This window comes from Meleagris gallopavo, chromosome 13 (assembly GCF_000146605.3).
Source record: "Meleagris gallopavo isolate NT-WF06-2002-E0010 breed Aviagen turkey brand Nicholas breeding stock chromosome 13, Turkey_5.1, whole genome shotgun sequence".
Lineage (NCBI taxonomy): Eukaryota > Metazoa > Chordata > Aves > Galliformes > Phasianidae > Meleagris > Meleagris gallopavo.
Window position 1 is genome coordinate 1,711,046 of NC_015023.2, and position 13,576 is coordinate 1,724,621.

The window sequence follows — 13,576 nt, forward strand, 5'->3', positions numbered from 1 at the left end:
CTGTTTCTTTGTAAAGGGAGTCCAAGAAAAAGCACCGCAGTATGTAGAGAGACAGCCTGTTCAAAAAAAAGGAAGAGATGCATACATGATTTTAAAATATCATTTATTTAACTTGGTAAAGAAATTAAGATAAATAGATTTTTTGCAATAGTAGTTTTCATAACTAGCCAAGTTACATTCATAACAGCTGAAAACACTGCATTTTATAATGTTTTTTTTTTAATTTTCTTCTAGCATCTTCCATATAAGAGTCTCAAATTTCAAACGCTGAATTAGCCCATTGGTGTTACTTTCTGTTCCTCAGTTTATTCTTCAATAAATGAATGTTTTATATCAGTGTGCAAAAAAAAAAAAATTGGAGGAGTTTGGTCTAAATTCCAATCTTCCATTCCTTGTACTGTGCTCCATGCCTGCTATTTTTGTCTCCCTTTCTGAAAAGGGAGAACCACTTGTAGGTGTTCTAAGTCCTCCCTTCCCACACTTCTCCCTCTTACTTTAAGGTTTTACTTAAATGTTTACAGCTTCTTCATTTACATATTTACATACAGATTCTTCATTTAAAAAGCTGAAAGCTAATAAGCATTCGTAATTTGTCTGAAATATACAGATTAAGTAAAACATCTGAAACACAGAAATAAAGTAACTGAAGATACACTGACAGTAGGTACAGATGACATCACTATTTTTTCTTACTGGACACAAAGTTCTGAAGAATTTTTTCACTAGGCTGCAAGCAGCAGCAATACAAAAACATGGCTTTTCTAAAGCGACTATTTTGCAGATGTATCAGGATTCGGTAGAGATTAAATCTCAAATTTGCCAGGACCATCCCTGACCAATTGCCATGGCTATGGGATGATTTGTGCAGCGATGTACATTCAGTGCAATCAAGATCTACCCACACAAAATCTTTAGAGTGAAAAAATACATGTACATTCTTAAGGGCAGATGCTGAAGGAGGTCATATTGCAGAGCAAATCACTTAACTGAGGTAGAATGTGAACAATTTAGATAGCCACAAGTACTTACCTGAATTGCTACAGATGTTCCTTCTCAACAAACTTAATGAGAGAGTTATAATTACATATGTTGCATAGGCTAAAATAATTTGTGTCTAAACAGTCTGTGCAATAAACAACATGGCCTGCTTTGGATCACAGAGCATTTACATTACTTACTTGAAAACAGTTGTACAATAGTATCTCAGAAAAGTAATTTTAAAATACATAGTTTTCATATCAGTGCCTTCATGAAGTGAGTACAGAACCTTTTTTGAGTACTGCTAGCCTGCTTTGTGTCAACAGACAACAAAGATAGTGAAAATCCTCTAAGTCAGAGGGAGCTCAGCAAACAAGAAAAATCTAAGAAAAATTTAAGTCCAGTTTATCCAAATTTCAACTATTCTTTCATCACAGACAATCAGAAGATGTAACCATCAGCACTGATTACCACCTATTTCCCATTTTATATTAAGTCAGATTTCATCTTAACTCCTAGAGAACGATCCAGATCACTATCTATTCTTTGTTCTAAAAGGAGTTCTAGTTAAAAAGATCTAAGCTTGTGTTAAAATTATGCGATTCAAATAAAACATAGCCTCAGAATATGTTTGTCCCCCTTCAAGTACAGAGTGTTGTTGGAAATGGCTATCTTGCATGCTCTGTGAGTGATCTAAACTCAGGTCTATGGTCACTTTTGTGGAAGCTTTTAGATATCCCAAGGCCTTTACCAGTTTTCTTCAGGCCTTGAAGGAAGCTCGAACTGTTCTCCCCTTGAGTGGCTGAGGGGGGCGGAAGTTATTCACCATCTGGACCTTCTGGTCTTCCTCACTGGTGAAGAGGAGCATGCGGAACTTCTCCAGCTGTAAATTCAAATGAGATAATTTACTGCTTAAAAAGGCAATTAATATTAAAGTTTTTGAAAAAAATACCAAAGGAAAATATTCACTACATTAGCCTGTTATTAAAATATGTTTCAGCAAAGAATTTAATAGTATTAAAGAAAAAATAGAATCCCTGAATATTGAACTGGCTGACTATTCACAAACTAACAGTCTTTTAACTTGACCCCATTGCAAAGCAAAACAGTCATTGCTTGTAGACACGCAGAGTCAAAACTTAAAAGAATTGGGAGAATGTCAGAAGTTTACCTGTTTCTCAGAAATACTGATGGGTTCTTTCAGCACTACCCATATTACACTCTCGTTAAGGGGTGGTGTTGTCAAAGATCCAAGGTATGTCCAATAGTCTAGACTCAAAGGCAGGAGACATTTGGGGTTGAAGCTTCTAAATTGAGCTTTTGTCCCCTGGAAGACAATTGATACTTTACATTTCTCTGTTTTCTTAAAAAAAAAAAAACTTTCAAGCGCAGATTAAAGTCTTTTTTAAATAAAGTTAGAGTGATACTAAAGAGTAAGGGAGCAGAAGAGCGTGTAATGATCCAGTTGCTTCATTGCAGCTATTACCTAAGTGTAAGCCTGAAGACAGAATCAGAGAGCTATCACATTCTCTTGTGTGTCAAGTGTGACCTCTGCTGCTAGCTGATGGAGTTGATGTTTTTGCACCATGGTCTCTACAGAAGTTCAGCTTTTGTCACAAAACATCCAAAAATAGTGTAGGAAGTATATTCTGTATATAATGTTTAGTGTGATCTACAGATGTCAAGGCAAGATTCCTCATCTTGTTACTTGAAGTTTTTGATGCAGTGTATCTATTTCAGTAGAAAATCTGAAACTATGGAAAACTTGGCCTAAAACAATCAGTGCTCTGAGAGAAATAGCAGCTTTAAGAATCAGTTGACCAAGTCTAAAAGCAGAGTGAAGTGCATCAGGCGGAAGGCCAGTGCAAGAGGTGCTCTGTGTAGTGATCACCTTGACTACTACAGTCTAGGACAAGATTTTCCAGCCTGTCACTGTATTCAAAAATACCTGAAAAGTATGTAGTCACTTACAGACAGCACTGCTCAGCAGTCTGTGGAGCTGCTAATCAGGAGCTGACAGAGCAGTTTACTCCTGGTGGCAAGCTGGCAGACCTTCCATCACTACAACTGAAAGTATAACACTTTCTTTCCACTAAGTGAAAGAGATCATTAACTGAACATCAAAATTTCACTTTGTGTGTCTACAACCTACATATGCTGTATGTTGCCTTCATTTTCGGTCTTTCACAAACGTGCACAAAAGAACAAATAATATGCCTACACAAGTATTGGATTGAATTTATTTTGCATATTAAAACTTACACATTTACAAAGTGCATTAATAGCCCATATAAATTGAGAGAGGATAATATTTGCGATCATCTAATTGGTCTGCACTCGACAAAGAGCAGCAGATATCAACACTAGATCTCCATATTACGCATCTGGTAAGGTATCTTGAGTTACCACTCCAAGAATAGGTAGACTAGATCCCCATGGTCGTCCCCTTACAGAGCTTTGCAGCAGAAATAGGCTGAGCCATGAGCTTTGACATTTTCAAGGTTAGGCTTTGTGGAAACTGATTGTTTTGCGGAGAGTAAGAGCAGGCCTGGTGAGTCTTGGAATTTTTGATTTTAAATACTTCCTGAAAGGCAGGACCCCTGAAGAACCAGTGGGGTCAGCACAGCCTTGGGAGGCACCAGAGCTTAGGCAGACATTGAGGTCTGGAGAGGAAGAGAGCAGAGATGTTGCAAAGGAAGAATACAACTACAGAGATGTTCTGGTGATGGGAGGATTTGTGGTAGGTGGTTTTCCATTTCTGTTTGTCTCAAACATATGACTTGTTTTTAATGATATCCCAGAAAGAAGAAAATCTAAAGAGCTTAAAACTTACTTTAAATTTTACCATGTACAAAGCATCAGTGAGTCTGTTCATATTGGCATGTTCTTTTCCAATCTACAATAGTAACGGAATAGATAGGTTAAATAAGAATGACTGTAATTATGCTTTGAATAGGTAGCATATTGTTTTCTTATCTGAATCTCAAGATTTCTACTAAAATAGGTTTAACAGCAATTTGCAATGAGTTACTGCTTTCAGTAAGTCATCTGTTTTCCCTAAACACCTCTCAAATACATAGCATGGTTCTCAAACATTTGACAGTATAATGCTTTTCATCATGTAAACATGCTATTTTTATGATTGTTACCTCCAAGAAAACACCAAGTACAGCCAAGCCATCTGGAGCTGCTGCTGCTTCTCCAAATGTTGCATACTTCTTGGCATTCCAGTGAACTAAATGGAGCTTTAAAAAAAAAAAAAAAGAATTAAACATTAAAAATTAAAACAATTAAAAATTAATTATTAGTGATAAAAACTGTCAATATAGATTTTCAGATGTTTAACAGTAATTGGAAAGGCCTATGTCACGTCCCAACTCTGCAGAAAATTCTCAAGAACCTCCTGATGAAGCTATTTCAAAGCTACAGATGGCACCAGCCACAATCATTTCATAGGTTGTGATCCTCAGCTGTAGTCAGGTTAACTGTACCAGCTTGGTAGAGATATATGCTGCTTTTCAACATCATGTTTGCCAGTATGTCCTTTGAGTTATGCAGACAGGAAGGATATAGTTGAGTATAGCAGACTACACCACACAACAGAGTTCTACCACTGGCAGGAGAACTAGTCTTGTGTGAGCAAAACAGCGTAGCTGTAGAGCAAGCAGAGAAACTTGGAGAAAGGGCTGCACTGGGTAGGGAGAAGTTTGGACTTCCAAGACAGGGTAATTAACAGATAAATCATTTCAGCGTAAGGAATAAAATTCTCATTATAGCCTGTGCTGACTTAACCACACTGAACTATCAGAATCCTGAGGGAAATCCAGACCCCGCTGCAAAGCTATTTGTCAACATGAATTCATCCCACCTGTAAAAAATGTTACCTCACATGGAAAAGGTTTGCCATCAATTGTATGCTCTGATCCCTCACTGTGCTTCGCCCCCCAGTGAAAGTGGAACTGCTTTAGCCGAAAGGGATTCTCAAAGGGGCCACCGCTGATCACTAGGCAGAAAGAAAGCAAAAAAAAAAAAAAAAGTATTCAGGGCTTTTAGTTTCCTGTTACTAAAGCCTAACAACTGTTAGCTGCTGGTTTGTACTATTGTGCCTTTCCTAGTTTATAATATAAAAGAGGTACATCATCCAGCTATTTATAAGGGGTTAGATTTATTCATGGAAAACACCTGAATTCATGTAAAAAATAATTTGAAACAAATATTGAGTGGCTTCATAAATTGTTTCTGAAATAATACATTTGACATATGAACATATGGTAACTTTTTTATGGTTAGGCTTCTCCTTTTTAACACAAAGCCTTAGTTGAAGACCAAAAAAAAATCCTAAAAAACATCATTGATGTGCTTCTTTTGTGCAGAAGAGCCTAAATGCATTGAGCATCAGGTAGACAATCCAGCTAAGTATTTCCTCTAAAGAGTATTCTTTCCAGTAGAGGATATCTATAATCTGCCTCCTTGAAGTATCTGATCCCATAAAAGAGGTAATATAATAGCTTGTTCCTTACACAACACCATTTAGAATCTCACATCACTTTACGAAGACAGGGAAGTGATACAGAGAAACTTCATACATCATTTAGAAAAAACACTTAAAATGAATTTTTAAGATGTTGACCATAGGTATTCTATCAGTGGCAATTCTCTTGAAGATTTATACAGCACTAAGCCAATTAAGTTTTGGTCAGCTGACAAAAACTCAAAGTTTTAAATTAAAAAAAATGAAATACACTTAGCATGTGTAAGCTTATTCCAGTCTATAGCATTTTAAAAAAAAGTAAAGTTGCAACATTGTGTGCTCCCATATGCATCGTTCCAGCTGTTCTTTGTGCATGAAACTGGCCTTCCTACAGTGGTGCTCATAGTACTGAAATTAAATACACACTATGTTTCGCTGAACTTCATCGAATGTATCACCTGTTCCAATGCTTTAAGAAATCTAGCTGTGTTGGATTACTGTCAGAATTTTGTTGTACCATTTATGCAAAGCTATGAGTTACTAAATCTATCTCAAATCAACTAAAAACTCTTTAACCACATTTGTGCTCCTAGCAATCCTCTTCCTGCTAAGTGTTATTAAAACATGGCACATGCATAACATAAAAAGGGCAGAGGTCTTAATTGCTTTTTGTCCCTCAGTTTATCTATACAGTGATGCATAGTGCTCTTGAATTAAACTCCTAAAGCTGGATAAAGTTCACTGGTATGTAGATATAGTTCAACTTAACTGCACAGAAGTAATTAGCAAGCTAAGATAATATTTCCAGAAAAGAATGTAAAAGTTCTCTGTAGGATGATATTTTAATGCATTTTTATGCAACAAGCTTTTGGAAAATGAGCATGTAGTCTTCCTTTCGAATTCAGTAGTTACACTTGAAAACCTGACCGTTAATTTGGGCCACTATTTAGGTCCATTCAAGATGAGGAATGTTAGAATTAAGTAGCAGGAATTTTAATCCCCTGACCCTATTGCAAGAGGTTTCCAGCACAGACAAATCACAGAAAGTAACTTGTTTTGAGTACCAAGGTATCCTATTAATCTAGAATTGATAAACACACCCAAGTAAAAGGTGAAATCAATTGATAGGTTAAAAATTATTCAGAGTATTTTTAAAAGCACACTTCTCTATTTATCAGAGACACTTTGTCTCCATTGCAATGCTGCATTTGTTGGCCTCCTTCCTTCCCATTTATATTTTTGCCAAGAGCTAGAGAAAAAAAATATATATACAATGACAACATCCACAAGCTGCAGCCAAATCAAAATAAGCTGAAGACTGCCATTTCTAAAGAAGTTGTACTGCTATGAGGCAGTAAGGAAAGAAGAAAACACAAGCTAATAATTAATGACTGGTCCAGATAAAAATAGGCCTAGTGCAGTACAGTTAGGATGGCTACACTGTATGACCTCATCCCTGATAATCCTCTTCCCTTATCCGGCCTTATGGATGTAAACTGGGGAGTGAGCCAGACAGCACTAGCATCTCAATGTGGACCATCATGGAAACAGTGCACTGAGGAGTGTATGTACCTACTCTCCTGCTGGTTGTGGTCTAGGAGTGCTGGAGATCTGCATGGATTCCCTCTCTAGCAAACTAATAATCCCTCTATAAAAGGAACCCCTGCAAACAAACAGATTTTCCCAGTACAAATGCTCTTTTTAATACAGAAACTATTCAGCTGTGAGGTATTTAGTGCTGTTAGAGAGACTCAAGTGAAGATAAGGAATAATGCTCAAGCAAACAAAATATAAATGGTTTTGTTTGCATACTTTGTTCTAACTGCAACTGCAAGTTGTATAAAGTATACTATAGAGGATGTACTTCATCGTTTCTCTCTCTAAACCATAACATGTCGTTCCAAGGTAGCTGGTTATGCTCTAGTCTCACCTGTCTTGTCATCAATATCTTCAAACTCAACCATAACTGAATGGCCATTGTTGGAGATGTTGAGAGATGTGCAGGATTCATAGGAGATAACAAGCGGCATCAGCTTAGGGTCATAGACTGCTTTTGCAGAAATTATATCAATAGGTGACTGACGGTTCCCTTGGGCAATAGGATAAGATTTGTGCCACTCCGCAGGTCCTTCAAAACCAAAGAAAAGAAAACATTATTTTCTTCCTACTACATGCACACAATTATTTCAGGATTTCATGAGGCTTGAAGTAAAGCTTGCTGAGCAGGAGTGACTTGAAAGTTTGGCATTTGACAAGCTCATTTAAATTCTAAGTTTTGTGTTTTTATTAGCACAGTGTGCAACTAGATGGGGGATTGAAGCATGTTATACCAAATACACTGGGGAAGTCACAGCACATTAACACACTGCTGCTCCTTCATTTACTCGCACCACCAATCTCTTGTGGAGTCAGTAATTACATTTTTAAGGTAATCTGAAGTCCTTCCAAGGTGTATGCAGATGTAAGCACACTTGTAGGCACACATGCACTCCCTCAAAGAAACAGCATTTAATTCTTCCAGGGGAAGATAATGTAAAAGCTCCAGTGATTCAAATTAGATGCAGATGACTCAATCTCTTTGCTACTGACTATGCAGTTATTTTTAAAAGTCATTTTAGGATTGCAGTAAATCTTTGGAGCAGCTTCATTCTTCACTCATGCCCATTACAACATCTTTCTGCCCTGAGCAAGAAGTACAGTGTGGTGATTAACACTTCTGGACTTGCTGAACCCAATAGAGCAGGGTGAAAGACCAATTTAGTAACTTTGCTCTCTCCTGCCAGAGCTGGAACACCATCAAGCTGTTTGAGATAATAAAAGCCTCTGTGTATAAAAGAATTACTTCTGACCCCTTTTTTCCACATCAGTAGTGCAAGAAGCAATTCTATTCTTCTACTGCTCATATTCAGGAAATATAAACATTAACAATTTCACTTGAAGATTTCAAAGATTTTTTTTTTTAAATGGTACCATTCTCACATAGTTCCACAAGCTCTTTTTTTTGTTTTATTTTAGTAAGCGCACCCTCTTTGAGAGTAACTAATTCAATGATCTACTAGCCTCTTATCTTCAAGATTTTTTGAAAAGTTAGACTTATAAAATAGTATGTTTTTATCAGCCTGCCTGTAAAGACTGGAGTTTAAGTGCTGTTACACAAGCTTAGACAATATCATTTGTTTCTTATAAGCTTTGTGTTAATATGTGTGGCTTTATTAATAGCACCTAGATGTCTAAATATGTAACGGCACCCACTGGCACTATGCAGCATCACTCAGTGTTCAGGTGAAGTTGGTTTTGGACTTGCAGCAATTGTAGAATAGCTGCTGCCAGGAGCCCAACAGAGAAAGGGAGGCGCTCCTGGAGGTTATGCAAAAGATGGGCTATTGGACAGCAGCAGTCATTGAGCCATCATGTTCTGCAAAGGTACAGGTGGCATGAAACGCTGTCGTACAAATCTTTCAGTAGTTTCACACATCCTCTCACTCTGACACACAGCCCTGTAGGCGGGAAGCAAGGGAGAATGACTAAATTAAAGACTGTCAAATCAGAAAGCACAATTTGTTCAATAAGAGATCTTCGATACTGATCTGTACAATTTATTCACATTTCAGAAATATATACTTGATTTTATTCACCTTAGAAGCCTAGATATCACATTTCAACAACTTCACCGAATCAGAAGATCTATTACTGCTCTACTAAGTCTTCTAAGAATTGCTTTCAGAAGGACAGCCAGTTAATCATTTTCATAGCAGCTTTTTGGAAAAGGACCCATCTGTAATATCTGCAGCCTGAGAATAAAACTGCTCAGCACTGCTTCCCTCCATTTAGGAGGAATAACAAAAGGCAGCAGGAATAAGTTTGTGCATCTTTCAGATACTACCTTCTGCAGGCAACCTATCATCAACCTAATAATTAATTAGGTGCTGTTTATGTTTGCAGACGTAGAGATGCAGGCAGCTCTGCAGGACTCAGACAGCAGTTCCAGAAACAAAACGAATGGGGGAAGACAGAAAGATGCAGCATGGAAATGCTATAACCTACCGTCATCCTGCCCATATCCCCAACTGTGGTGGCCAGTCATAACGGGACAGCTGCACCCCGCTGAGCTCTCAACTCTGCCAAGCACTGCTGCTTACCTGCCTTTATAATGGCTCACCGGGGGATCGGGTCAGCCCCTTAAAGACACAGAGCAGCCTGAGCAGCTCCTGCAGGACGGGAACAGCCAAGTTTCTCCCGCTCCTCCTTGTGCTAACACAGTGCAGGGAAAGGAAAGGGCAAAACTCGGGTCGCTGAGGTCCAAGGGCTTAAGGAGGAACCAAGATCGTCCGGGGGGGAACTAGAACGAATGTTTGGGAATTAAATTTAGGGAAAAGGAGCAGTTTTTACTCATTCTGCATAAAGAAGCAATAGCTTGCTCTGAGCATTTGGGCATGGTGATGTGCAGATTGTAATGGGAACTGCCCATTTCTCCTGTGTGCTCTGCAGGGATGAACATCACCTGGCTGCTGCCTCTCTGTTCTTACTCTCTCCAGCTGCAAAAGAATGACAGATGTTGCCAGTTATTTGTAACTACACCTTTGGAAGCAGTGCTTTGGTGAGATGGAGAACATTCTCATCTCAAAAAAGTGATTTGTGCTACACTTAAGCAAGGCAGTACCACACCAATTTAAGATAAATTGGCAATCTGTTTTTCGTTGTTGTTATTGCTGTTTTAACAGAAACCCTTTAAAAGACAAGAATGTAAATAGTGTACTTCTATTAGGAAACAGACCCTGGCAGACTAGGGAAAGAAGATGAGCTGTGAATCAGTGATGTGCTGTAACCCACTAGTTGCCTGCATCTAGCTACAGAGCTACAAGGAGATGCACAATCCGTACCTTAAAAGTTCTTGGAACAGTTTTGTAATAAGAAACATGGTTCCTTGGTAGCAATTTTATTAGATCTAAGGAGATGCCATCTGTTAAGGCAGCATTTTATAAACACAATATTGATTTTCATAAAGACAGGAGCACACAGATAGGGATCCTTCTATTATGCAATGAAGAAAATGGGAAAAAAAAATCAATGAAAGCATTTTAAGCTTTTTTTTTTTTCTTCTATTCTTATATTGCCTCGTAGCAATACATTTCCTTTTTCAGGAGCTTTCTGTGGAAGTCAGCTTTAAAACCTCTGAGATTTACTGATGCAGGCTAAATCACTCAATAAGGGATGTAAGCTGCTGTAAAGACATCCACATGGCAGTTTTACAATGACTTACTCAGATCCACTCCTCCATTTACTTCTGTTTAACTTGTGTGATGTGCTAAGGTCCCTGAGCAGACCAGGCAGGCAGCGGGTGCTGGCCCTGCAGGTGTGTCTGTGCAGTACATGGCCTGCACACGTCCTGCTGCATTGGCACTGGGTTAAAAGCTCAGCTGCTTAGGAAGACAAAGCAGCTGGGAGAAAACTGTGATGCTTCTCATTCTTCTTCTGATGTGGCTCTGATTCAGCAACCAGATGTAGGCAGGGTCAGTCAGACAAATAACAAAACTATTGTAGACGTGGTGGGGAAATCAACTTGCCAGTGAAAAGAAATGCAAGAAGAATTTTGCACCTTAGTGAAGCAGAGGCCAGTGGAAAACTGTATTCTAGACAGGGAGCACTTCATTCAAGAGGAACTTGAAAACTGAGGCTCAAATTATGCTCTCAGGGCACAGTGCCATCAAAGTGGCCTAACGTGTGTGTTTGATACCATTCAACACTTCACCTTTTATGTCTTCACGTTCAAAAGCACTAAAGATGTGTATTTCAAAGGGAAAACCATGAGAAAAGAGAAAACATCCTGGCAACATGACAGGAAGTGGACTCTGCTAAGTGGGCTATAAAGAGCTGACTTAGAAAAGGTGAAAAAGAGGAGTGACAGTACATGAAAGATAGAAACAGCCTGAATGAAATAATAAGTATGAAGATAGCCATATTCTCTAGTATATATTTGTTTATATACACAGTACTTAATGTGTTTCCCTCATCTTTTTTTCTTTATTGAGGCAAAAATTAACTTTTCCTTAAGGCTAGGATGATATGCTGCATATACAGATACCAGATTATTCTTTAATCCCAATTCCTGTTGACATTGACTGCCTCTAATTGTGGATTTTCACTGACTCTGCCCTGAACATATCATTTGTCACTTTCAAAGTTGCAGTAGTAATCAAATTATGGTCTCAATAGTACTAGTTTGTACCAGTGATAATTACATCCCTCTGATTAAATCCAACTTAAGGAACTGAGAAGCAGAGAGTGGTAGATGCTTAATGGGTAGATTTCTCCATTGAGAAGCTAAAAATGAGGTACCTGTGATTTCCACAGATTTCCTGCAGGTTCTGACTATACCTCAAAACTTTCTGCTCAGCAGTGAATGATAGGAAGGCAGAATTCCATCCACCATGGTGAAAAGTTTCAAGTGGTCTCAAAAGAATAATTTCGTCTTCCCCCAGTCTTCACAGTTTTATTCCTCTTGAAAAGAGAAGTAATGATGGATGAGCAGTGCAGAAGCTTAGGACAAATACATGGGTTCTTCTTCTAAACCTGTCACTGCACTGTCATACCAAATTACTGACAAACACTTTGCATTTCCTATTGCTAAATACAGAATCGTTGTTTTTGGTTTTGGTTGTTTTTTTTTTTCAAACAATTTGAGATCCCATTATTGAAGTTGCTATGTAAGTACTAACCATTACTGTCAAAAAGCTACAAGGAAACTAGCTTGCCAAATTGTAATTGAACATATAAAACTTTGAAGATTTTAGAAACTGAATTTTTAAGGTGAGCTGTCTGTATGACACAGATCTGGTGTCATTGGGAAATATTCACAGAAGGAGATTGTGTCACTTGGGGACAATGCTTTTAGTAGATATTACTGTGTCACTGTAGAGGGATGGAGCTCTGTTTTAGGAAACATAAAAGGAAGAAAACTCACTGGGTTCCAAAGTGAATGGCTGAAGGGTACTCCAAGAGCATTTGCTTGCATAACTTGGCAATTCTCTTTGCTGAGCATCTTTAATGGTGGCAACACACATTTGAACAATCTGACATGTGCCTTCTTAATTTAATAGATATGCGTCATTGCTTTTGAACAAAATATGACAGAAATACAATCAGTTTGGATATAGGCTGCTCACCCCAGAGCCTTTGGAATACAATAGATGGGAGCAGATGAAGTGTTAAAACATTCATCACTCCAGAGCTTGCCTACACCTCAAGGTTCTTGAGAGTATCTGGTTTATCCAGACAGCTCATCTCTCTTCTTATATTGCCATTACTGATGCTGCCAGTTTCTAAATGGATGTCATGCTAAGATGATACTAGGCAAGGAGGGGCAGAAAAGAGGAAGTGGTGCCTGGTTCTGGGGAGCTCCCAGCCTCTACACATCATTTGTGCTGTAACTTGTCTTTGGCTTTTAAAGACATATGTATGTGGCTGCCTTATCCCAGAAACAGGGAACTATGTGTGAAAGGGTAATTCTTATAATTTATGTCTTGACCAGTGGAGGCCATGTAATTATAGCAGTCAGCAGGTACAGAACGAGCCAATTTTTTATTTGGGAAGACAGACTGTTCCCACTAAATATTCCGCAGTTCCTCAAGTGTCAACAGGAGGAAAGATTTACTGTGAGAGCAAACACAGAGCCTGAGAAGAAGTAAGTTTGGGGGGGGACACAGCATATGGGAAAAGAAAAGAGGAAGCGCTATGCTATGTTGAAACGTCATCTGCAAAGTATATAGCTCTGCATTATGATTGCACTGCTGTGTATTTTATGTCGGTGGGTAAATAGCAGACCGAGTGTAGTACAGGGCAGTGTGATGGCCCGTGTGGGCTGACGGAGCTGGAGCCAGGCACGGCGCCGGGGCTGCTCTGAACTGACAGAAAGGTTGGCAGATGTCTCAGTCCTATCCTTGTGGTAAGATCTACACTGATCTTACATGGAAAAGATTTTGTAAGAGAAGTACATAGAGAGAGGTACACAGTACAGCAGGTTTGGGGTTTTACTGTCCGCATATTGATAAGCAATGACTGTAACAGTGCAAACTGTCTTGACAACGCGTCCCTGGGTCTGTGTGACGGCGGGTATCCGAGGGACCACCG

The 13,576-nt window shown here is 38.7% G+C and overlaps 1 protein-coding gene across 1 annotated transcript; it reads right to left on the bottom strand.

The window, feature by feature from the left end:
* Positions 1 to 342: 342 nt before the first annotated feature.
* On the bottom strand, positions 343 to 9,582 carry CA7 (carbonic anhydrase 7). The gene is made up of 7 exons (XM_003209819.4): positions 9,494 to 9,582; positions 7,380 to 7,577; positions 4,863 to 4,981; positions 4,128 to 4,223; positions 3,812 to 3,874; positions 2,150 to 2,305; positions 343 to 1,861 (listed from the first exon to the last, which is right to left on the bottom strand). The coding sequence occupies exons 1-7, from the start codon at positions 9,531 to 9,533 to the stop codon at positions 1,739 to 1,741; spliced, it is 795 nt and encodes a 264-aa protein (XP_003209867.1). The 5' UTR covers positions 9,534 to 9,582; the 3' UTR covers positions 343 to 1,738.
* Between the last annotated feature and the right edge of the window lie 3,994 nt (positions 9,583 to 13,576).